The 23,217-nt window shown below is 43.2% G+C and overlaps 1 protein-coding gene across 2 annotated transcripts; it reads left to right on the top strand.

The window, feature by feature from the left end:
- The first annotated feature begins 345 nt into the window (after positions 1 to 345).
- On the top strand, positions 346 to 22,666 carry TMEM115 (transmembrane protein 115). 2 transcript variants are annotated; one of them, XM_069206760.1, is made up of 4 exons: positions 346 to 549; positions 743 to 867; positions 1,024 to 2,393; positions 22,332 to 22,666. In XM_069206760.1, the coding sequence occupies exons 3-4, from the start codon at positions 1,540 to 1,542 to the stop codon at positions 22,519 to 22,521; spliced, it is 1,044 nt and encodes a 347-aa protein (XP_069062861.1). In that variant the 5' UTR covers positions 346 to 549; positions 743 to 867; positions 1,024 to 1,539; the 3' UTR covers positions 22,522 to 22,666. The 2 variants fall into 2 exon arrangements, with proteins under 2 accessions (XP_069062861.1, XP_069062860.1); XM_069206759.1 differs by lacking the exon at positions 743 to 867.
- Positions 22,667 to 23,217: the final 551 nt, after the last annotated feature.

Below are 23,217 nucleotides of genomic sequence, written 5' to 3'. Positions count from 1 at the left end.
ACGATTTTGTATTCTTTCGATAAAGGTATTTGAATAGAAAATTGTTAGTACCAATGCCTAAGCTCTTGAGAATTATTATTTAGAACTAAACTAATGCTAAGTTTAACTGCCGTGGTCTTGTATGTGTTGGTAAGAAATTACATTTTCTCTTCTAGTCGAAATATGTAAATTTTCGATTTTTTAAAATTCATTATTGTATTGTTATAAATGCGTTCCCATTTCAACATGTCCCCCGCATCCCGTTGATAAAACGCTGACTTCCTTGTCCTCTTTCTATTTCATCAATTCTAGCCAATCGATGAAGTTACACTCTAGCTGTCAAGAAGCATTGGACTACACTTCCCAGAGCGCCACAAGTGGGCTGCGCAGGCGCTGAGAGCCCTGTTTGTGTGCGGGCAGTGACGGTGCCAGCAGGGACTGTCTGCGCCCGGAGTTCCGCCCGGGCCCAGGAGAAACACCCGGGCCTCCTGAGACCACAGCAAGACGTCTGCGAGACCCGGCCTCTCCTGAGTCCAGCCACCGGGGAACGGGAGAGCTGCGCCCGGCGGGGTGAGCACAGGCGGCCCTGTCTTCGAGGCCTAAACAGGAAGAAGGAGGGACAGCCGGGGAGGGTGTGGGATCGCTTCTTTGCAGTCACTGCAGTTGTAGTACTTATTTGCCCCCTTTATTTCTAATTGACCTTCGCCGGACCCTCCAGCCCCATTGACGTTTCTTCAAAAGTGCTTTTTACTTCTTCACTCAGGCGCTGCCACACCTATGCCAGATATTTCTCCCAAGTACTACTGCGCCCAGGCATTGCTCATTCCTCGCTCGCAGTGTCCAAATCTACTAACTTACACGAATACCTGCACCTTCGTCACTTCTTTTGTAAGTCTTAACGTGGAGTTCCACTTTCTTCACCCTGGCTAAGTTAAGTGTACCGCTAGCCATTCCAACCTTAATTGATGCCCGCCCCGGATACTAAATTACATTTCCTCGCAGCTTCTTACCCTTCTCATGCGTGTTGTTATCTCATCCTCACAGGCACTGGTTCTTGTTGACGATCCCTACCAGAAACGTTTCACCTGCTAAACTGGACAGGAGCCTTTCCACAAACCTTGATTAAGGAATCTCCAGCTGTGAATCTGTACAGCCCCTACTTGTGTTTGAAGAAAATAGTGAAATCTGTGAGAGAAAAACTTTGAGCCTGAAATAATATACAATACCGAGAATAACATGGCGGCGCTTTTGCAGTCCATCTCGAACTGATGGTGCCAAGCCACAGTAAGCCAGGTAACAGTGTCCTCAGGAGAACTGTTTAGAAGCAGAACCACAGTGGACCGATCGTGTTACTTGGAGGAGAAAGTGTGGTATTAGCACAAGACCGCCTCATTTTGGGGTAATACAGAAACGTGTTTTTGGCTAGCACACCTTGTGAGCGGATACAACTCCTGGCAATCCTAACTTTGCATCTGCTAAAACTTCTTATGAGTTTCCAAACTGGCTGTAGCGAATGACATTTTTCCTTTTTTGTACATTGATTTTTAAGAAAAAAAAATAATGAACCGATATCTCCCAGTCGCCCAGCAGCACTTCTTGGCTGTACTAGCCAGCACAAGTGTAGTGGTGAAGTCGATCTGTGCCACAGTCCTTCTATTGTATTTGCTCACCTTTGGGGTTGACACTGTATCTACACTAGGTGTGACCCCTGGATTCCTTTTCCCACCCAACTTCTGGATATGGACACTTGTTACGCATGGCGTGGTGGAGAAACACATCTGGGATGTAGGTGTAAGCCTGGCCACAGTTGTAGTAGCTGGTCGGCTCCTGGAACCTCTCTGGGGGGCATTAGAACTGTTAATATTTTTTGCAGTAGTCAACATTTCTGTGGGTATCCTGGGCGCTTTTTCATACCTTCTAACATATGTAGCTACTTTCAATCTGGCATACCTGTTTAATATCCAAATCCATGGTGTCCTGGGGTTTCTCGCAGGGGTCATGGTTGCACTCAAACAAACCATGGGTGATAGCATCGTCCTTAAGGTCCCACAAGTTCGTATGAAAGTAGTTCCAATGCTCCTGCTGCTGATACTGGCTATTTTGCGATTAACTACGTTGATTGAGAGCAATCTGCTGGCATCCTATGGATTTGGGGTGCTGTCAAGCTGGGTGTACCTGCGTTTCTACCAAAGGCACAGCCGGGGTCGCGGAGACATGTCTGATCATTTTGCGTTTGCCACATTCTTCCCAGAGATTCTGCAGCCTCTTGTGGGACTGGTTGCCAACTTGGTGCATGGTGTCTTGGTGAAAGTGCGCATCTGTCGGAAAACAGTGAAGCGATATGATGTTGGTGCTCCATCCTCTATCACCATCAGTTTGCCAGGGACCGACCCTCAAGATGCTGAACGGAGAAGGTACTAGAATTCATCACTTACAATTCCACTTGTATAAGTGAAGTGTGTTAATACCCTTGTAGAATGTATTATTTGTTCCGTCATGTCATGCAATAGGGCAGATGGAAAAAAACAACAACAAACCTTTAAATAGGCATGGTAGAATGTCTGATTTAGAGTGACCCTAGATATAATTTAAAAATTATACATAATTTACTATGTGCCTTGAAGTCATGTCATAAATAAGGAATGTTGTACTTTTTGCAGTCAGGGCATGCACGTTCCAGCGGAAAAGTGAAACGTAACCTGCCTTAGCAGGCAAGGTTGTCTCATTTATTTGATTTCCCACATGGTATAAATTTATACATTATGCAGTTAGCGTGATATATATAATCTGAGTTCAATTTGAAATATTTTGTGGCATTTATAAGCATGTTTTGAGTAAAGTAGTTTTTCGAGGTGCAGCTAGATGTTATTAGTTAACAAAGTAAGCATGATTTTGGAATATATTGGCTATTGCAGTCAGAACTGAAAAACCTGTTTTTTAAAAACGGGGTTAAAAACCGTTGATCAAAACTGGCTCACTGTGCCACTGGGATATCTAGCACCATCTTTCAATCACCTCCCCTTAAGAGGCAGACTGAAACCAATTTTTGTGTACATACACTTCGTACAGCATAATTTACAAATTGCTATTTCCGGGAACTACCCTTGTATGAAATATGGCATTCCGTGTTGCATTGGCTAAAGCCACACTTCTACATTTTGATACACCAAACAGATAACAGCTTTCTTATGGCATTAAGTGGAGGATTTACGAGTGTATTAATATGCCTTGGTTTCTTGTTCTTTCCGAATGATTGTGTGGCAAATAGCTCAGTGCATCATACTGTCCTCAGAAGTACAGGGGGAAAAACTAAAATATCCTTACGTGATATCCATAGCTTATAAACCAGTCCGATATCAATAGGAGGAAGTATTTTCAGGAAAGGTTTGTTTTCTATTATTATTTATTTTTTATGTTGTGTTATTTATATATATATATATATATATATATATATATATATATATTTATATTTTTTTAACCTTTTTGTTTATTAGGCCCCGTCGCAGGGGAACCTATTAAAATGTGTCTCTCAGGAAATCGATTATTTGGAAGGAAGTAGCTGGATCTATCAAATATAGGTGTGTTGGCAAAGGAGTGTCGTTTGCAGTGAATGGATAATGAAACGCCCTCCTTGTGTAATGTTGGCACTTTCTTACAATTAATGGAACTGCTGCTTTGTTATTTTTACAGTGGAGATACTTGTTAGCACTTATTGCAGGCAGCAATAGCTCTAATGGTTGCCTCATTGTAGTCCTTCTTTCATGTTAACGACTATTAAGCATGCAATTGGAAATAACAACCACCTTCCCTCTCGATTTTAAGTCTGACAATCACCGAGACATTTTAATTGTAATACTTTAGTGTTAAAGCTTTCACCCCATTCTCTTCATAAACTGGTCTGTAATGTCATTCACACTTATGATCCCAAGACCACAGAGTGTAGCATGCGCACAGTCAGTCTGCTTTAGCCATTTGCTTGCCTCTGGGTGCGTGGCTGCATTCAACTCTTGCACAATATCTACTTACGCACAAAAAGTAGTCACCTTGAACAGTTCAACAAAAACCATCCCAAAAATATTTGCAAAGCCAAAAGTTGCCAGCCAATGCCAGGCCAATTGGTTTTGCCAGTGCTAGTTTTTTGTCTTTCGTTAGCGAAGATCTTTCAATTTTACTAAAATTCAATGTATACTATATGTAGGAAGTTGGCTCTGTATGCACTATTTCAAAGTAAGGAATAGTATGCACAGAGTCCAAGGGTTCCCCTTAGAGGTAAGATAGTGGCAAAAAGAGATAATACTAATGCTCTATTTTGTGGTAGTGTGGTCGAGCAGTAGGCTTATCAAAGGAGTAGTGTTAAGCATTTGTTGTACATACACACAGGCAATAAATGAGGAACACACACTCGGAGACAAATCCAGGCCAATAGGTTTTGTTATAGAAAAATATATTTTCTTAGTTTATTTTAAGAACCACAGGTTCAAATTCTACATGTAATATCTCATTTGAAAGGTATTGCAGGTAAGTACTTTAGGAACTTTGAATAATCACAATAGCATATATACTTTTTACATAAAACACAATAAGCTGTTTTAAAAGTGGACACAGTGCAATTTTCACAGTTCCTGGGGGAGGTAAAGTATTGTTAGTTCTTGCAGGTAAGTAAACCACCTACGGGGTTAAGATTGGGGTCCAAGGTAGCCCACTGTTGGGGGGTTCAGAGCAACCCCAAAGTCACAACACCAGCAGCTCAGGGCCGGTCAGGTGCAGAGTTCAAAGTGGTGCCCAAAACGCATAGGCTTCAATGGAGAGAAGGGGGTGCCCCGGTTCCAGTCTGCCAGCAGGTAAGTACCTGCGTCTTCGGAGGGCAGACCAGAGGGGTTTTGTAGGGCACCGGGGGGGACACAAGTCCACACAGAAAGTACACCCTCAGCAGCGCGGGGCGGCCGGGTGCAGTGTGCAAACAAGCGTCGGGTTCGCAATAGGATTCAATGGGAGAACAAGGGGTCTCTTCAGCGGTGCAGGCAGACAAGGGGGGGGCTCCTCGGGGTAGCCACCACCTGGGCAAGGGAGAGGGCCTCCTGGGGGTCACTCCTGCACTGAAGTTCCGATCCTTCAGGTGCTGGGGGCTGAGGGTGCAGGGTCTTTTCCAGCCGTCGGGATTTTAGAGTCAGGCAGTCGCGGTCAGGGGGAGCCTTGGGATTCCCTCTGCAGGCGTCGCTGTGGGGGCTCAGGGGGGACAACTTTGGTTACTCACAGTCTCGGAGTCGCCGGAGGGTCCTCCCTGAGGTGTTGTTTCTCCACCAGTCGAGTCAGGGTCGCCGGGTGCAGTGTTGCAAGTCTCACGCTTCTTGCGGGGATTGCAGGGGTCTTTAAATCTGCTCCTCTGAAACAAAGTTGCAGTCTTTTTGGAACCGGGCCGCTGTCCTCGGGGGTTTCTTGTTCCTCTTGAAGCAGGGCAGTCCTCTGAGGATTCAGAGGTCACTGGTCCTGGAGAAAGCGTCGCTGGAGCAGGTTTCTTTAGAAGGCAGGAGACAGGCCGGTAGGACTGGGGCCAAAGCATTTGGTGTCTTCTTTCTTCTTCTGCAGGGGTTTTTCAGCTCAGCAGTCTTCTTCTTCGGTAAGTTGCAGGAATCTAAATTCTTAGGTTCAGGGAAGCCCTTAAATACTAAATTTAAGGACGTGTTTAGGTCTGGGGGGTTAGTAGCCAATGGCTACTAGCCCTGAGGGTGGGTACACCCTCTTTGTGCCTCCTCCCAAGGGGAGGGGGTCACATTCCTATCCCTATTGGGGGAATCCTCCATCTGCAAGATGGAGGATTTCTAAAAGTTAGTCACTTCAGCTCAGGACACCTTAGGGGCTGTCCTGACTGGCCAGTGACTCCTCCTTGTTATTCTCATTATCTCCTCTGGCCTTGCCGCCAAAAGTGGGGCCGTGACCGGAGGGGGCGGGCAACTCCACTAGCTGGAGTGCCCTGTGGTGCTGGAACAAAGGGGGTAAGCCTTTGAGGCTCACCGCCAGGTGTTACAGCTCCTGCCTGGGGGAGGTGTTAGCATCTCCACCCAGTGCAGGCTTTGTTACAGGCCACAGAGTGACAAAGGCACTCTCCCCATATGGCCAGCAACATGTCTCGAGTGTGGCAGGCTGCTAGAACTAGTCAGCCTACACGGGTAGTTGGATTAGGTTTCAGGGGGCACCTCTAAGGTGCCCTCTGGGGTGTATTTTACAATAAAATGTACACTGGCATCAGTGTGCATTTATTGTGCTGAGAAGTTTGATACAAAACTTCCCAGTTTTCAGTGTAGCCATTATGGTGCTGTGGAGTCCGTGTTTGACAGACTCCCAGACCATATACTCTTATGGCTACCCTGCACTTACAATGTCTAAGGTTTGGCTTAGACACTATAGGGGCACAGTGCTCATGCACTGGTGCCCTCACCTAGGGTATAGTGCACCCTGCCTTAGGGCTGTAAGGCCTACTAGAGGGGTGACTTATCTATACTGCATAGGCAGTGTGAGGTTGGCATGGCACCCTGAGGGGAGTGCCACGTTGACTTACTCGTTTTGTTCTCACCAGCACCCACAAGCTGGTAAGCAGTGTGTCTGTGCTGAGTGAGGGGTCCCCAGGGTGGCATAAGATATGTTGCAGCCCTTAGAGACCTTCCCTGGCATCAGGGCCCTTGGTACCAGGGGTACCAGTTACAAGGGACTTACCTAGATGCCAGGGTGTGCCAATTGTGGAATCAAAAGTACAGGTTAGGGAAAGAACACTGGTGCTGGGACCTGGTTAGCAGGCCTCAGCACACTTTCAATTCAAAACATAGCATCAGCAAAGGCAAAAAGTCAGGGGGTAACCATGCCAAGGAGGCATTTCCTTACACTATACTACTAAGGGCTTTCAGCCAACCACCCTCATGCATGGGTCTGTTATGTCATTCACATTTTCTTCTACCCGCTGCAGTATATGGCAGTGGGTCACTGAGTGACATCTTACCCTTTCACAAAAAGCACATCCACGCACAAAGTAGTTCTCTTCTGTGCCAGGGCCTGCTAAGATAATGTATGTTTTCAAAGACCGAATAATGTTTGTTTTTATCTAGTGCGGCGGTTCTCTAAATTGACAAACGATATTGTTTTACAAAAACATAACCAAGCAAGCATTGACAAAGCCAAAAAGATGACTGCCAATGCAAGACCTTTTGGCTTTGCGAATGCTTGTTTCAGAAATGGCCTCATGACTGCTGTACTCCATCCCAATTGAGTTATACCAAAGAATACCTCTGCTGTAAGGATACGTATTCCTACTCCTTTTGGCCCACAATATACTCGAGGCCCTTGTGAGTCAAGTCTTGGCTCCTCTGCCAATTGGAAGACAGTCCGGTTGCAGGGTATGCCGGGCGAACCTTAAATGTATACAGGTACAGAAGCGGCCGTGCAGATGCAGGAGTTCCAGATGCCTTGTGAGTCAAGCAAAAGTGGCAGTGTGCAACTGACCTAGTGAGCCCTACACTGCTGCTCTTCTCTAGTAACAAAGGACACCCTTCTGCTGCAGGAGTTCCCGATGCCACTGCCATGTACAAGCCGCAGTGCTCCAGATGCAGGACAAGCAGCACTGATTGGCTAATGCAGAGCAGTCCACCGCCACACCCTCTTTTCTGCTAACTTAATAATTTTCCTGTTTTCTCCGCAGTATTCATTTTACTCTCCCTTTAACCTTGTCATATTGTTGTACCCACTTTGAAGCCATTCAGTACGAGCACTCAAGAATAAGGGAAGCGTGCCGATGTTCTAACTTTTGTGTAAGTGAGAAAAGTTTGCACAGCTACCTGTAATGTTCAGTGGCTGTATTGAGAGTTTTCATTGCTGCTGGTCGTGTGTGTCCGTAAGTAAGATTGCACAAATGTAACCCATGTTGTGATGTTTGTGTATGGTAAGGGGCTTCCATTACCATTGCAACATGGGCTGTGTACCTCCTAAGATCAGCGTGTGTGTGTGTGTGTGTGTGTGTGTGTTTTTTTTTTTTTTTTTTTTTTTCCTTCTTCTTTTCTTATTCTTTTCGCTCATGGTTGCCCTGAACATGTTTTTCCTGCCCATTTCACTGACCCTCCTACTCCTTTCCCTTCCGTTTGCTCTTCATACTCCTCCCTGTCCTGCCTTGTTCAGTCAGTCACCCGAGCCTCTTGCCTGTGCTTCTCCTCGCCAAAACAGCTCTTTGCACTGAACATCCTTGACACACTTTTGTTGCTTCTTTACCCCACTTCCTATGGCTGTGTTTCTTTGTTCCCCATTTTTTTCACACTTTGCTTCCCGCCATGATTTCTGTTGAAATCCCGCAGACCTTTACTGCCTCTTAACTCGTACATTTCTCCCTACCCCCCCACCCTCCTGTGTCTCCCATGCCTGTGTACCTCCCTTTGTACCCGTGGTTATGACAAACTATTTACCCTGTCACCCTCTATGCTTCCCTCAACCTTCCTAGCCTTTGCGACCGTGCCATTATTGTGCCTGTGACTCTTCCCTGTCCACTTGCCCTTCGATGGTTACATCTCATCCTTATGGCCCCCTGCCTGTACAAGGGCAGGTGTCGGGCTCTTCATTTTCTGAACCTCCATTCCTACATCTTCTTCACTCAACCCTTTGGGCCTCCTCGCCTCTGAACCCCCTGCGTCTCCATGGTACTATGCAAATTGATTTTCTTCAATCATGTTTTGAGAGAACTTGCCTATTCCCCTACGTGCTGAAGCAATTGCTCGATCGTTTTTCTTATTATGTGGGGGTGACACTTGCACTGTTGCTTGCAATGATGTCCTTTACGTATTTTTTTTTTGTGACATAAGTTTGACCTGCTTTATATGCTGTGCCTGCTGTTAGTGAAGGAAGCTTGCACCGATGATGCTGATGTGGTACCTGTTCAGTTCGTCTCAGTGAAGCTTTAAATAATAATTTTTTTGCGCTATAATGATAATGCTTGATTGCACAGTAATGATGCAGTGTAATTTAAACTGTGTTTATTTTGAAAATACTTAGATTGGCCACAAGTTCCATTACAGCAGTGTCATTTTATTAAGGTGAAGGTAACAGTTTTTGCCTGTAAATCTAACAACTCGAGTTGTCAATTATTGCGAGTTAAAGACCAATTGATAATTGGGGAGGTCTATATCCCCAGTCACATAAGGCTTCATTACAAGTGCCCCACAGGATAGTGTGCTATTTAGCGCGCCCATAAAAAAACACATACACAAGGTTTGTAATTTAGCAGATGTGAGAAATAGTACAAATTACAAGTTGAGCCAGCTAAAAACTGACTCAAAATATATTTTAGTGCTCTGTTAAACAAACCGAGCAAGAACTTTTCCATTTGTTAAATTTTTATCTGCCTCTACTCCTACCCGTTCACACCAGTACTCCATACACTACTTTTTCTATCTCTGCAATACTCTTATGTCTCTACTCATACCTACATTCTTTCTACTTTCCACCTGCACCATATCCTTGCCGCCCCGATATTCTAATCACTCTCACAGTCCCCTAGCCCTTCGTCCTATAACCCAGTACCTCTACCCGCTTATTCCCTGATAACTGTACCTCTCCCTCTATTTATCTGTGTATCTTCCAGTGCCACACTCTACCTATATCCTAATGCCTTGACCTGTACCTGGACACCTCATGACCCTGCCAATATCCTAGTACATCTACAGCTGCTTAGATCCTAGCACCTCTTACCTGCCTTAACTCTAGTGCCTGTATCCTTTGTACTCTGCTCCTAACACACCCTAGTACTTTTACTCTTACCTATATCCTAATGCTTTCACCCCACCTATACTTTAGTGCCTCTACTCCTCCATATCCCAAATGTTTTATTACCTTTACCCCACCTATATATTGCAGTACCTTTACCATCTTTACACTAGCAACGCTGCCACAAACTCTGTACTAATACCTACAAGTAACTACTGCAGTTTATACCCTAATACCCATTTATTCCGTTCACACACCAAAACAGCTATATACACACTTTCTAAGTGTGATATTTAGTTTTTTAATTTTATTCTTTTTTTGGTATGTTCTCTTTCCTTGCACCTATCCTACTTATTCTTGTAGAGGCTTCATGCTCACCCCTGTTGAATCATTGTCGCTCACTAAAGTCTCTAGTCTTTCTGAGATCTCTGAAACTTATTTGGGTGGTCTTTGTCCATTGCCTGTTTCTATGCATTCACTTTCTTGCCTATTACCACTTGGGTCTCTCGGACTTGCCCAAAAGTCTTTATCACTCATATCCCAGGTCTTTCTAACTAATTTGTCTGTAGGGAGTCTCTCATCCACACACCTCACTTTGCTACACTATCCAGTAACCTATTCCATACCATCTCTTCATTCTCTTTTTTGTTTTTGATTTATGCCCATCAGCCATGGCTATGTTTACCTTGGAAATTGAGCTTCATGTTTGTTTTTAGTGATAACAGGAAATGTCCTTTAAAGTTTGAAAGGCGAAAGCATTCAGGAGCAGCACAGCTAGAATAAGTTCGTCTCAGGAATATCTGAGAAGATGTAATATATTGAAATTTATTTGGCAGTTTTCCGGGAAATTACTTGGGCTTATTGTGCCAACCGCACCATCGTCAGTAAGTCTAGCTCGCACCTTAAAGATATCAATCAATCAGTCAGTCATATTTATAAAGCACACAGCTGCCAACTTGCGCCCAGGCGCTAGAACAAAAGAACGGACAGTATTAGAGGTAGGCTAGTGACATTTTTCCATCCTCTCCATTCTTTAACACAAGAGGTTTATCAAAGTGCCCTAACTTAATTATTGCATCCCAAAAATGATTTGTGATAGTAAGCTTTTTAATTAAAGAAGTATACAAAGAAGTCCAGGGCAGTTTTACTGCCAAAAGAATTAATGTTTGCATTAAGCAACTGAATACTTGAGAGAGGTGGTAGCTGACTGAAGCGCTTTCCGAGAATGGAAGAAAGAATGCCGAGAACTGGCCAAATGGCACCCGGGTTGAAGTGAAAAGCCAGCTGGCTGCACAAGGAGGAATATACTTTCGTAGTACCTTGGCCAAGGAAACAGAACTGCAGAAGTCAGTTCATTATGTTAATGGCGTTATTTGTATTCACAAATAAAGGCATGTACAGTAACTAAAGAAACTACAGTTCAGTTGCTATACCAAGAGTACAATTTTGAAAGAAATGATAAACCCCTTCGGGTATGTCCCCCAACCCCAATATATGGTATTACCAAAAGGTTTGCTGCTCTAGTATTTCCATCGATGAAGCTCCAGGAACAAGCAAAGTTGTTTAAATTTTTTTTTTTTTTTTAAAGAACAAAAAAAACATAATTTTTGCATTTTCCTATGTGGCAGTTAATTTTTTTAACTATTTTGTGTGTGTGTTTTTTTTAAATTTTTTTAACCTATATTTACCTTGCAAGATTACCTATTTTGGTCATGTGGGTTGCTCTTGTATTTGGTCCCGTGCTTATCCACCTCACAGAAATCTGCTAAAACTAAACATTTCTGAAAACTGGACACCCGAGAGAGTCTAGAGTGATGTGACGTGCATGGATCCCACTATCTTTTCTTACCCTGAATGATCTTCAAACTTCAACATAAATTGCTTATTTTCTTCACATTTCTGTGATGGAAAAGTTCTGGAATTTGCGAGGATCTTTAAAATTCCTACCACCCAGCATTACCATACTTGTCCCAATTAAAACGGTACCCCATTTGTGTGGCTGGGCCAATCACCTGCAGCCACACTTAAAAAAAAAAATATATGATCCCTGGTGTTTAGTGAGCGTTCTGCACCCCTTAAGGTGGAGGAGCTGCAGACATGGGGTAAGCTAATCTCACCTTCACTCCCCCTGCATCTGCCTTCTAAGCATAGGCAAAAAGATTGTTGGGACCATTTTGGGGTAGGGAACTACTGATGCTAGGGTGTGCCGCACCCACCCTGTCCTGTTATTTTTGTCGCTGATTGTCTAGTGGACTTCAGCACCCCTGGATTTTTTTCTTAGTGTGCTAGAAAAATCGTTCATATCAAAGATAGTGCTCTTGACATGAACAGTTCATCAAGCATGCTTAAAAGGTTAGTGACAAAATAATTTATGACCAGTTTCCTTACCTGCTTTCCACCCCCCCAAAAAAAAAAATTAGTGGACCGTGTGCCATCATTTGTAGGTGGCGTATTGTGGTAGATAACATGAGGTAGTTTCTGGGTTGGTTTATTTAAAAAAAACAAAAAAAAAACAGCACAAAAAAATCTTTACTACCTGAAGCACTGCCGGCAAGAAACAACAGTAGTCAGCAGGCTGTACTCTTTCAAGGAATCGGCACATACACCTGACGAAAGTGCTCTGCTCAAGTCAAGTTTTCGCTCCTCATGCTGATCTAGAGAAGAAAAAAGCAATTGAAGTAACATTTAAATCAGTCCAGAATTCTTTAGGGAGACTCTCCAGCAGAGTAAATAGTGTGGAACAGACCCTGTAGGCAACAGCAAACTGAGCAACAGCAGTAAAAGATCCAGTGTTAGACATTTTCTCTGAGGTAATGAACTCACTTCTTTAAGACTTAGGCAGTAGACTGCATTGTAAAGTTGGATGCTGATTTGGAGTTTCTAGGCGGGGAAGAAACTCTTTGTGTTATGAAGTTGTCTCTGTCAATACCAGTGACCTTTTTGGAGAACGAATAAAAAAAAAAAAAAAAACTGAACTCTAGAGCTATCTGGGTAGCGGTTATAGGTTCTTGTAAACCTGTATAATGCCTCCCTTGAAAGCATCAATACTGCATGGCAAGGAAATACAACTGATGGAATTGTGATGGCTTCCAGTGAGAAGTTGGTGGTAAAGGGCATAGTTGCTCCAGTAGGCCTCTCATCAAAGTCCAAGATCAAACATGAGGAAAGCACTATGCCTTTACGCAAGTGGAATCTGCAAGTGTCACTGCCCCAAGTTAAACATAGGCCTGCTTGTATATTATTGTTCATGGCTGGATTTCCGAGCATGGGGATTATCCTCTGGAGGAATGGACTTGTGGAACAATCATACTTGTAATTGTTTAGTAGGATATTCAACATAATATTTTTATTGTTTGCTTTCTCCGCTTTCCTCATTTTCCCCAAATGGGCGGTAGCAGTTTCCTTCCTGTGGGTGGGTTTGACTGTGAAATGTCCATGTATTACATCAAGTTTGTATTCTGATTAGATCGGTCATGTCCAGGGGGAGAGGCCCAGTGATCTATGTGTTCCTTAACTTCATATTGGGTGTGTTGAATAAACAAATGTAAATAATTACATATACACAGTTACTAACGCCTTCTGAGGCAGAGGCAGAGGCACGACCCTAACCAAATTTAGAGCTATCACTTGCTATGCAGTAGGTTTAAATACCACGAGGTCCTCCAAAGTCAAGCTATGAGGCATAAGACAACTATCTACCAAGCTTGGGAACCTGTCCTAGTTCGTCCACTGTCATGTGTGCAGAGCTGGACGACTCAATGAATTTGAGCTGGGGTCGCTGAGTTTCGGTCAAAAAAGTCCAAAACCTGTAAACCCAGCCAGTACTAGCCAAGTATAAAATATTATTTGACAGTATTAAATATAAGTTATTGTTAATTCCTTAGTATAGTTAACCAAGCTCCGAGGGGTCCAGATGCACAGAGGTGCGGTTGATCGTTTGATGGCACAACTAGTCTCAAACATTTGAAAAGGACCTGGGCCCTATTATAAATAAAGCATCCCGAACAATATTGAATCCCTTTACCGGACTTCAGGGGTTGATGTCTCAGAAAATAACTTATCATAGTGCACATTTTGGAATTGCGGCTTGAGGTCCGTGGCAAACTGACTGAGGACTTGGATATCTTGTGTGGAAATAGCAGAGGCAACATTCAGACTGTTTCTAAGCCTGGGCGTTCAACTGCAGGCACTAGGATTCTATGCCTTGTAGAAGGGAAAAAAAAAACTGCCTCCCGATAGTGATGGATCTGCACCTTGCATTACGGATGTGCAGGGAGATCAGTAATAATGCACCCCACCACCCCCTAGTTACAAAATTGGAATGTATGTCTGCAGCTCCTATCTCTCTCTGGGACAGATGTTGCTTCTTTGGTTATTCATGCCATCTCGGTTGTACGGTCTACTGTTCTGTGGCTTACTCTTTCATGATGTGCTCAGTGCATCTTTTCATCTGGGCCTTGCTCTTTGTACCCTTGGCCAAGAGCTGACTTCAGTCCTCTATGTGTGCAGTTTGTTTCCTAATTTCAAGTGGAACAGAAACTATTCTTCCAGATTCTAGTCCTTGTTCCTAACCCCAACACTGGAAACCCGCAAATGGCGCCCTGTCCCTCACAAACCTGCTTTCTGTGCTGTTTCAAACAGTCCTTTTTCTAACGTTCAGACAGCTTAAGGCAAAATAGATTAACAGGGAAATATAGTTGTATTAACCCTCAAACACCTGGGGTTTCTCTGCAGGCACCAGTGACAAAGTGCATGCTGGTTACCACTACCACAGACTGTGAAGGCCACCTGGAAGGCAACTACAGCCTTCCGCAGGCTCACGCAGTGAGTTCTGCATCCACTGCAGTCATCTTGTGCATGAACTCCTCGAATAACACACTCCACACACAGACATGCATCTAACAACCAGACAGTCCACTTTCCATCGAGAAGGTGGCTCCCCATTTATCGGGGACTGCGCAGGATTGTGTTGGATACAGACCGTTGTCCTCTCTCCCTTCCAGGGATAATGTATACGCTCCTGCAACTACTAATATCTGGCAGCAACTGTTACTCACCATTGTCTGATAAATGGGGGCAACAGCCACTAACGAATACACCCCTCAAACCAGGATAGCCAAAACTCTTCTGTTGAATGTCAAACGGTCATGAAGTACCTCCACTGGACTTGGTGATTGTCCCTGCTCAACTTAACAATCATAAAGCAGGTTTGTTCTATACGTTGGGTGATATTTAGTCCCTTCCTATTAGTTACTGTACAGATCTTTAGTTTTATGCCAGACCTCATGTTAGTGGAAAATACAAAATATAGAGAGCGTCAGCGCCGTCCAGCAATTTGCTTGTTTTGAAGTGCTCTCTTGATACACGTGACTTGCGTAGCTTGTCTGTCATATTTTGGGATCTGCGTACAACTTTTGGAGAATTCTTTTTTTTTTTTTTACTGGCATTTGTGGCTAACTGTAAGTCACTCCTCTATAGCATCATTTTTTTCTCTACCTAATGTGCTTTATGAAACCTACACTATCAATTTGGAAGACAGCTGTAATTCTTGTTGAGTGTATTTTGTGACTGCTTACGCTTTTGCTGTCATTATCATGTCTAGTTCTTTTTCTATTGGAACACTCTTTTATTCTTCTTTTCTACTATGACATTGACATCAGGTTTCTTCAGCTATCATTGTTTTAATCAAATAACCTTGAAAGTGGACTTCAAAGATAGCTGCTGCTTATGCATCAGAGTTAGGCGTGTCCTAGATTTGTACATTAGCTTAACACACTGGGTGTTAAGATGTTAGCCATAATTACTGTTAGCATTGCCCCAGAGCTAACGCTATTTGTACACAGCTGGTATCTGGAGTGGCATACTGGGTGAAAAACGATGAACTGCAATGCACCTGAGCGATTGCCAGTGCCAGATAATATTTATAAGCATTCCTCTCATCGCCTCAACGCAGTGCCCTAAGTACACCGGTTGTTCTCAGACGTGAGTCCTGTGCTTACTGTGCCACGGGGGCAAGCTGTATCTCAATGCTGGCTTGGCAGTTAGTGCTGGACTGTTCCTGTAGGAGCAGTGCCATGGCTGATTTGCATATAGCTGGTGTGTCTCTGGAGTGACATAAATGGGGAAAACAATGGACTGTAATACTGCCCGAGTGATTGGTAGTGTCCTAGACTATTTGCAAGCATCCCACACAACTCATTTGTGTTTACCTACATCTTTCTGTCATCCTGATACAGTACTTGCCACGTTTTGTTATTTTTTTCACTTTTTCTTGGGTGTGCTTGGTTGCATATAACAGATTTTGATTACTGAGTTTAAAGAAGCTTATTCCACCATTATTGGTTGACCCGCTTTAGGAACTTTAAATAAGGATGCCAATTCTTCTAACTAAAAAGACACAATCTAGTTCTTTACGTTAGGCACTCACTCACATAGCTGTTTTTGGTGTATATTCAATATGGCAACTCAGTGTATTATGTTTCACTGAAAAGAGTTTGCTACCGAGCGGCACACTGCCCCGTAGAAGCATAGACGTCTTCCACTTAACACGTGCTTAGCCTCTTAATTAATTTGTATTTCTGCATTAAACCCTAATTGATACTTTGTTTCTCTTGATGAAAGCGAAAGCTGCTATGCTATGCAAGACTGCAGGTAACAGCTACACGCAGGTTCTACCAGGAACGTTGGCTGCACAGTGCGACTACGCAGTGTGCAGATGAGTCCAAACGAGGGTTGAGGCAACAGCAGAAATCTGGTATTCCTGCTCCAGCACAGGGCCAAAGGATCGAGAGGAAGATAATTAGCTACAGCAAGTCAGAACGGGCAAGATAATGCACTCCTGAGGCACACTTTTATAACTCAAGCGATTAGGTCCCATTTTATAGCACTTGTTGCTGTTCTGCTTGGTTGCGTTTCTGATTTTGTGTGTCAGCCTGTGTGTAATTCCCATTCACTTGCTCAGTTGTGTATACAGCTGCTTATGTGTCGTTCTGTTTGTGGATGTGTCTGTGCACTGGTGTACATACTATTTGCTACTCGTATGACATGCTTGTATATGTGGGTTCACACCCACAGTGAAGCATGCAGAGATAGAACAGTTTCTGTCAAAAAATCATTCAGTAGTGGTTCGTGTTAAGTAGAACCATTTGTTCAGTTTTGGTTTAAATAAAATAGTCATGAGGTTTCCCAGGTAAGATAAAATACATTGTCAAAATATCCCTTTTATATGCATAGCGTCATCTGGGATACAACTGGTCTGTAAGCATGCTAATAACTTCAGATTGGTGAAAGGCCGAGTCAGCTGTGTCAGGATTTGAAATAGTGACATTCCCCTTCCTGTGCGCTTGGAGCATCCTCACTAGGCTGTCAACCCAATGTGTTAGCACTAGCCCTGGTATACAAAATAAGTGGTTGGGTGAAGAAATGGTAGCAGAGGCCATGAAAGAAGTGATTGGTGGCAAAAGGCGGGATATCAGGAGTGTTGGCCATTTTTCCCTAGTCCACAAAGAACAAAAAATACTGAGCAAACAAAATCTGGGAGAACACACTTCTTTCGACAGATGGAGTAGTGAGGATGATGAGTAATCTGTAGTAGGATCAGATCAAAGCGTTTTTTTTTCCTTTTAGAGAGGGTGATTTTAGAAGAATTATTTCTTCCAAAAGACTGTGTAGAGCAATTAACGCATTGGTCAGGGACCAGTTTGAACACTGCCAGTGGCTGTCAGGCACTCACAGAGGCAGAAGATTTGTTGCTGTCGAAAGATTAGAAATGTCTCCAAGCAGTCCCACTCGTGTTGTGAAACTTGGAAAAGTAGGAGAAGGTCAGGGCGATTGATGGCCATAATTCAGTCACTGTCTCATGGGCATTCAGATTAAGGGAATGCCACGTGATGGTGTACTCGGGTTCATGGAGGTTTATTATTGGGAGCGTAGACGATTAATGCCAGTGATACCTGTCTCCAGTCTGATTAGTATTAGTATTATTATTTTTTTTTTTTTAATTAATAGTGAATTGAAATACCATGGGACTTTATAGTTTCAGATAATGCTATTGTTGAGTTTCAAAATTGAATGCTGCATAAATCTCCTCTTCAAAATGGGCCAAGAAATGACTGGAATCGCCTTTCAAGTTTATTGAAAACAGAACTCCTTGTATGTGCTCCTGTGAGTACTTTAGGCTGGCATAGTACCATCTTTCTTCCATATGCTGCACCCTGATCTTTGGTGCAGTTATTTATATATCCATGGTGTCAATTTCTTTGTGATTTTGTACCTCTTTGTGTTATCTGTGGAGATATCTTTTGTATTTTCATGCCTAAGTATACGTTATAGGTGCCCACATGTCCGTCTGCATTATTGCCCGGTATACATTTGTAATAAAGCTACAACTTGTCAGTTTTAGGGTGAAGTAGCACTCTAGTGCTAGTAGGGAAAGACATTTGTTTGTGATTGCCATTCATTCTTTGAGTTGAAGAACGCATGCCTTGGAAAAGTTAGTTTCTACATCTGATGCTCCTTTGGTGACCTTGCAGTTGATTCCTCTCTCAGGGTCAAAATCCTGTAGCTTGAAATTAGTTGCTGGGAATTTCATAGTTGTGACTAGCAAAAAAACAAGCATTGCCAAACCAATAGGTTTTTGCCTATGCGGGAGCTATTTGCTTTGCCACTATCTGTCTTTTAGCTATGTTGTGCATCAGAGTAGAGTAATGTGACGTGGCATGGCATGGCGTAGAGTAGAGTTAGGTAAAATAGAGTGGACAGACGTAGAGTGTAGTACAGTGGATTAGAGTGGCAGTGTGTGGAATGGGGTAGAGTGACAAAGAGTGGCACTGTGTGGTGCAGAATACAGTGGCACAGAGTAGAGTGTGTTGGCGTAGATGAATGCGATTAGTGGCCTATGTCAAAGCCTCAGTTCAAGTTCTAAGGGGTCCTTAATCTCTGAAGAGAAGCCACTCATTCATTTTGTTAGTGTTTCACAGAGGCACCGCACAAGTGAGCACTGCATTTTGGACAGAATAGAAGAATGCAGTAGAAACAATGTTTTACTCAGTAAATGGTATTTGGGGAAAAAGAAATAACATTGCGACGTTCTTTATTTGGAAGGTACACAGAATCAGTCACCCCTTACAGTACACAGATATGTGTATTCTGTGCCACAACAAAGGACCTATTTGCTGTCATATATGAGCCTATTTGTTTACATTGTTGGGGAATATGGTGGGAGGGAAAGGAAGAAACATGGAAGGGAAAAAGTGGAAGAGAATAGAAGCTATATGGACTGGGATATTGGAGACAGACTGAAAATACAAGCACTTCTTGAACCCCAAAAAAATGTAGCTCCAAAAACAGGAGCATTGGAAGAACAAGGGTACTTGGTCCATGCTCCAGGAGTGGAACAGAGACAAAAAGAGGACGTATGTAGGCATTCCAAGACAAACAGGACAAAGAAAATAAGAGCAGCGGTTATGCTAGTAAATGGTAAGCTAAGGGTAGGCTGTAAGTCCCACTGTATGTAAAGAAAATACCTCGCAGAGACAGTGCATGCGCCGTCTAGGAAAAACCTAATGACAGGATCAGTGAGATGGGCAACAGGTATAAGTTCCAGGTGTCAAACGGAGTTTGACAAGGGTTGGGTCCATGGCTGATTTCTTTTTTTTCCAGAGTATTGACATAAATTAATTTAATTGCAATACTACTCAAAGAAAATTGACGTAGTGAGCAGTTCTTATTCTTACATTTTCATTTGGATCTGCCCCTCCTGTATGTACATCACTCTAATCAAATGGAAATATCGCTGAAATAATGTGGCAGTAGTGAAAATATTTCAGATGTGAATGCTGACAAGACATTATGCATACATGAATGAGTAGTGAAGTAGAGGAGTAAGATCTAATATCCATAAAATAAAAACACCTGACATAAAAAGTGACCGCCCTAGAAAAGACTGGCATTTCAGAAAATGTGATTTGAAAAGCATGTGTATACTGGAAAGGTCCATAGCTGTTTATTTTCTGGGACAATTAAGCTGAAAAGTTATGTTCTAAACTAATCCTCAGCATTTATCTTGAGAAAGCAGACTGAAGCATGAAATACAGTTAGTTCAAAACAGGGGCAGAGCCTTGACCTGCACAGGACAAAACTTGAACAGCACTTGTTCACTTCAAAAAGCGTTCAAAGAAATGTATTCATTATTTGCTTTATTTTCTCGTTCTGGTGTTTAAATATGTCCTGGCTCTAGGAACATGGCTGAGCAGTTGTGGTCAGTGAGATTTCTAAAACTTGAATATATCCTCCTCAATGTTAAAAATACAAAAAATGGGGAGGGGTGCAACTACAGGCAATGAAATATGGCTGGAGTTCTCCCCTCATTAACTAAGCAGTATTTATTCTATTCTGTTTAATAGGATTTGTTTATGTACCAAAGCCAGCCAAAGATGCGTGCTGTGCCCTCCTTTAGCACTCACAGATAAATAAGTTATTTTGCCCAAGGCTGCACAAGGTGTGGGTGCTGGTTCACATACGTTCTTCAATCCGACAGTGCTGTAAAATGAACACTTTTGTGGTGTGCATAGTTGCGTTTCACAGCCCTCCTAATCTCTAGTTTTAGAACTGTGCAACCTGAACAAAGTTCATATATGCAGAGTTTAGTCCTGACCACTAATGCCTTTCGAGAAGAGAATCGCCTAGCCCCACCTTGCTTTTGCAAGCCAGGTACCACGCTGCACAAAATCTGACTCATCCAGGCATGCCCAGCCAAATCACATAGCAATGCCCTAATTTGTTTGCTTCTTATTTCCAGTTTTTCGTCAGGCTTGTTGTGCCAGTTCTTTAAAGAATGTCTTGAGACTAGTATCGCTTCGGACGATTGGCTAGCCATCAAGAGTGCCTGAGGGTTTTTCTTGGCGCAGATCATGTTTGCACCACTAAGCGCTGTAAATGTATGCTTTAGGGAACAAGTTTGCACAGAGTGAATAAGAAGCAATGAATGCAGTGGATTGGCTGGCGTCTCAGCCGAAGTGTAGAAAGCTCCTCAAGGTAAGAGGCAACAACAGAGTGCCTTTAGCTGTGAATTGAAAACCTGAAGGAATTGATATGTTGGTTACGGTCTAAAGATGTTTGTGGTCTGAGTTGGACTTTAGGCTGCAGAAACCTGTAAAATCTATGCAACCTAAGGAACCTGTTTCTTGGCCTCAGTGACCTAAATTAGCAGTTTGACCGGAGAGTGAAACCCGAGGGCGATTTCCATGTTTCCTGACCCCGGCAAACCTGGGGTGATACCTCCGATTTGTAAGGTGAACCTGAAAAACGTGTGTTACCTGATTTACCTGTGACTTATGTTTTAGTCTTTGTTTGTATGGGGACATGAAGGGTGACCAGACGTCCCGGATTTCCCCGGACAGTCCCGGTTTTTAGAGGACTGTCCCTGTGTCCCGACGCTTCTCTCAAATGTAAACAAATGTCCCGGTTTTTGGGACAAGGATCAAATTATTACATAAATGTCCCGGTTTTTGGGACTAAGGTCAAATTATCTAGGGAAGCACAAATTAAAGGTATGCTCTCCTATAACAGACTCCTACAAAGTATGCAATAATTAAGTAATTTATCTGTTACTGTCAGGCAACACAGTCCCCTGTCTGTTCCCAGTAGCGAGACGGAGTTGGGGGCATAGAGAGTTGGGTGGGGGCGGGTTGGGGATGCAGGGTGGGAGGTCAAGCCATAGCTAATTTTATATGTATAGTCTTGTAAATGTGTGTGTGTATATATATGTGTGTGTGTGTGTGTGTGTGTGTGTGTGTGTGTGTGTGTGTGTGTGTGTGTGTGTGTGTGTGTGTGTATATATATATACACACACACACACACACATATTTAGGCACACACTCACAAAGCTACGCAAAAAAACGTGACAGGCCATATATAAAAGTGAGTGTAAAGTCGTTAGTCCTTCTTTTATGTCTGACCTGTCACGGTTTTTGCTCCTCAAAATATGGTCACCCTAGCATGAAGTGGAGCTGTCTCAGAATATGAATTTCTTGGTGAACGTTGAACAGGGTGTATAGCTTTTGGCACAAACATGAGCAGACTTGAGCTGTCAGAAAACCTGTACCGTTTCTACTGCATGCTAACTATAGATTCTGATCTGCAACTCCTCCCATCACTAGTTTAATTCTTTGTATACTGAAAATCATTTGGAATTGTGTGGGGATTAAAAACAAGGCATTTTCAGTGCTTTGGTTATTACTGATGCCATTGCACATATTTTTCTTGAAATGTTAGGATCAGCGTTTCTTGTTCACAGGTTATTTAAAGCATAGCGGTGCAGTATTTGTGTAAGAACAGTTTTCCTTGCAATAATATGTTTGTTTTTGGAGGATAACCTTTGTAATATAAGATATAAACCAGGGTGTGTGCACTGCCAGCACGATCCCAAGAAGCTGAATGCATGACAAGGTTTGCTTTAGTAAACCTTGTTTAAAAATACATTTTGGGTTCAGGGCGGTAATACTGGAAAACATCGTTCTGATGGTTTCCATTTGGCTTCTGTGGGTCAGGAGTTTGCAATTATTTTCACTACAAACCTTCCATATATTGTAACTGTGCCTCGTCTTTCTGTTCTCCAGGCAGCTGGCCCTGAAAGCATTGAATGAGCGGTTGCAACGCGTCGATGACCAATCCTCATGGCCCAACATGGAAGAGGAGGAGGATGAAGGTGCTAGCAGCAAACCCACCAGCCCGCTGCTACCTGAGAAGGCCGTGGGCAGCCAGGAGTCCAGCTTGATCTCCTTCCATGATGCTCCTTCTCAGCTATAGCTTACCATGAACACTAGCAAACTCCCCCAGTGCCTCCTGACCCCTCCCTGAACTTTCATTCTCTTTCCCAACGTCTGGGGAGCTGCTGCTGGAAGACCTATGAATTACTCACTTGTTCTGTACTTCAATAAAGAAAGGAAAAGACCCTCTTTCTGCACTGTTTCCACATACCCATCTGTTGCCCTGCCAAATGTAATCAACTGCTGAGGCTTGCATATCTGTCTTTTGGGAGTGTAATACGTGGCAGGATGGGTACAGGGGTTGCGTGCTGCTTCTGTCGTAGTTGAGTTTAAAATGCAGTCCAGCTTGTTCAGTTGCCACTGAGATGTGCTCTCCTTTCTGCCTACCCTCCTCATTTGTGTGCAGATGTGGCAAACGTATACTGTGCTGGTTCTCAACCACTCAAGACAGCAGACCTTTCTTTTGGGAAAGTTACTGTTTATTCACACCCATAACTTCTTGCTCTTACCACGTTGGCCACCTGTGAATCCCTACTTCATTTTTTTGATGACTTCAGGCACAGACCTCCTTTCAGCGTACTTTCATTCTACATCTTTCTTACAGTGACTGTGAACAACCTTTAGTAATAGTTGTTTCTGCACTGTCTGTCTTGTGGGGATGACTGTGACTGCTTTGTATGTAGTTATTGCATTCATGTCTGTTTTCTACTTTTGTACTTCTGTTCTAAACAGATGA

Source organism: Pleurodeles waltl, chromosome 9, assembly GCF_031143425.1.
Source record: "Pleurodeles waltl isolate 20211129_DDA chromosome 9, aPleWal1.hap1.20221129, whole genome shotgun sequence".
NCBI lineage: Eukaryota > Metazoa > Chordata > Amphibia > Caudata > Salamandridae > Pleurodeles > Pleurodeles waltl.
Note: the sequence above shows the minus strand (reverse complement) of the source record. Positions and strands in the feature narration are given on the sequence as shown.

Excerpts from the sequence above, each read along its gene's own strand:
- TMEM115 (XM_069206759.1), top strand. The coding sequence starts at position 1,540 with ATGAACCGATATCTCCCAGTCGCCCAGCAGCACTTCTTGGCTGTACTA. Across the intron at positions 2,394-22,331 it reads CAAGATGCTGAACGGAGAAG|GCAGCTGGCCCTGAAAGCAT; the intron begins GTACTAGAATTC and ends TCTGTTCTCCAG.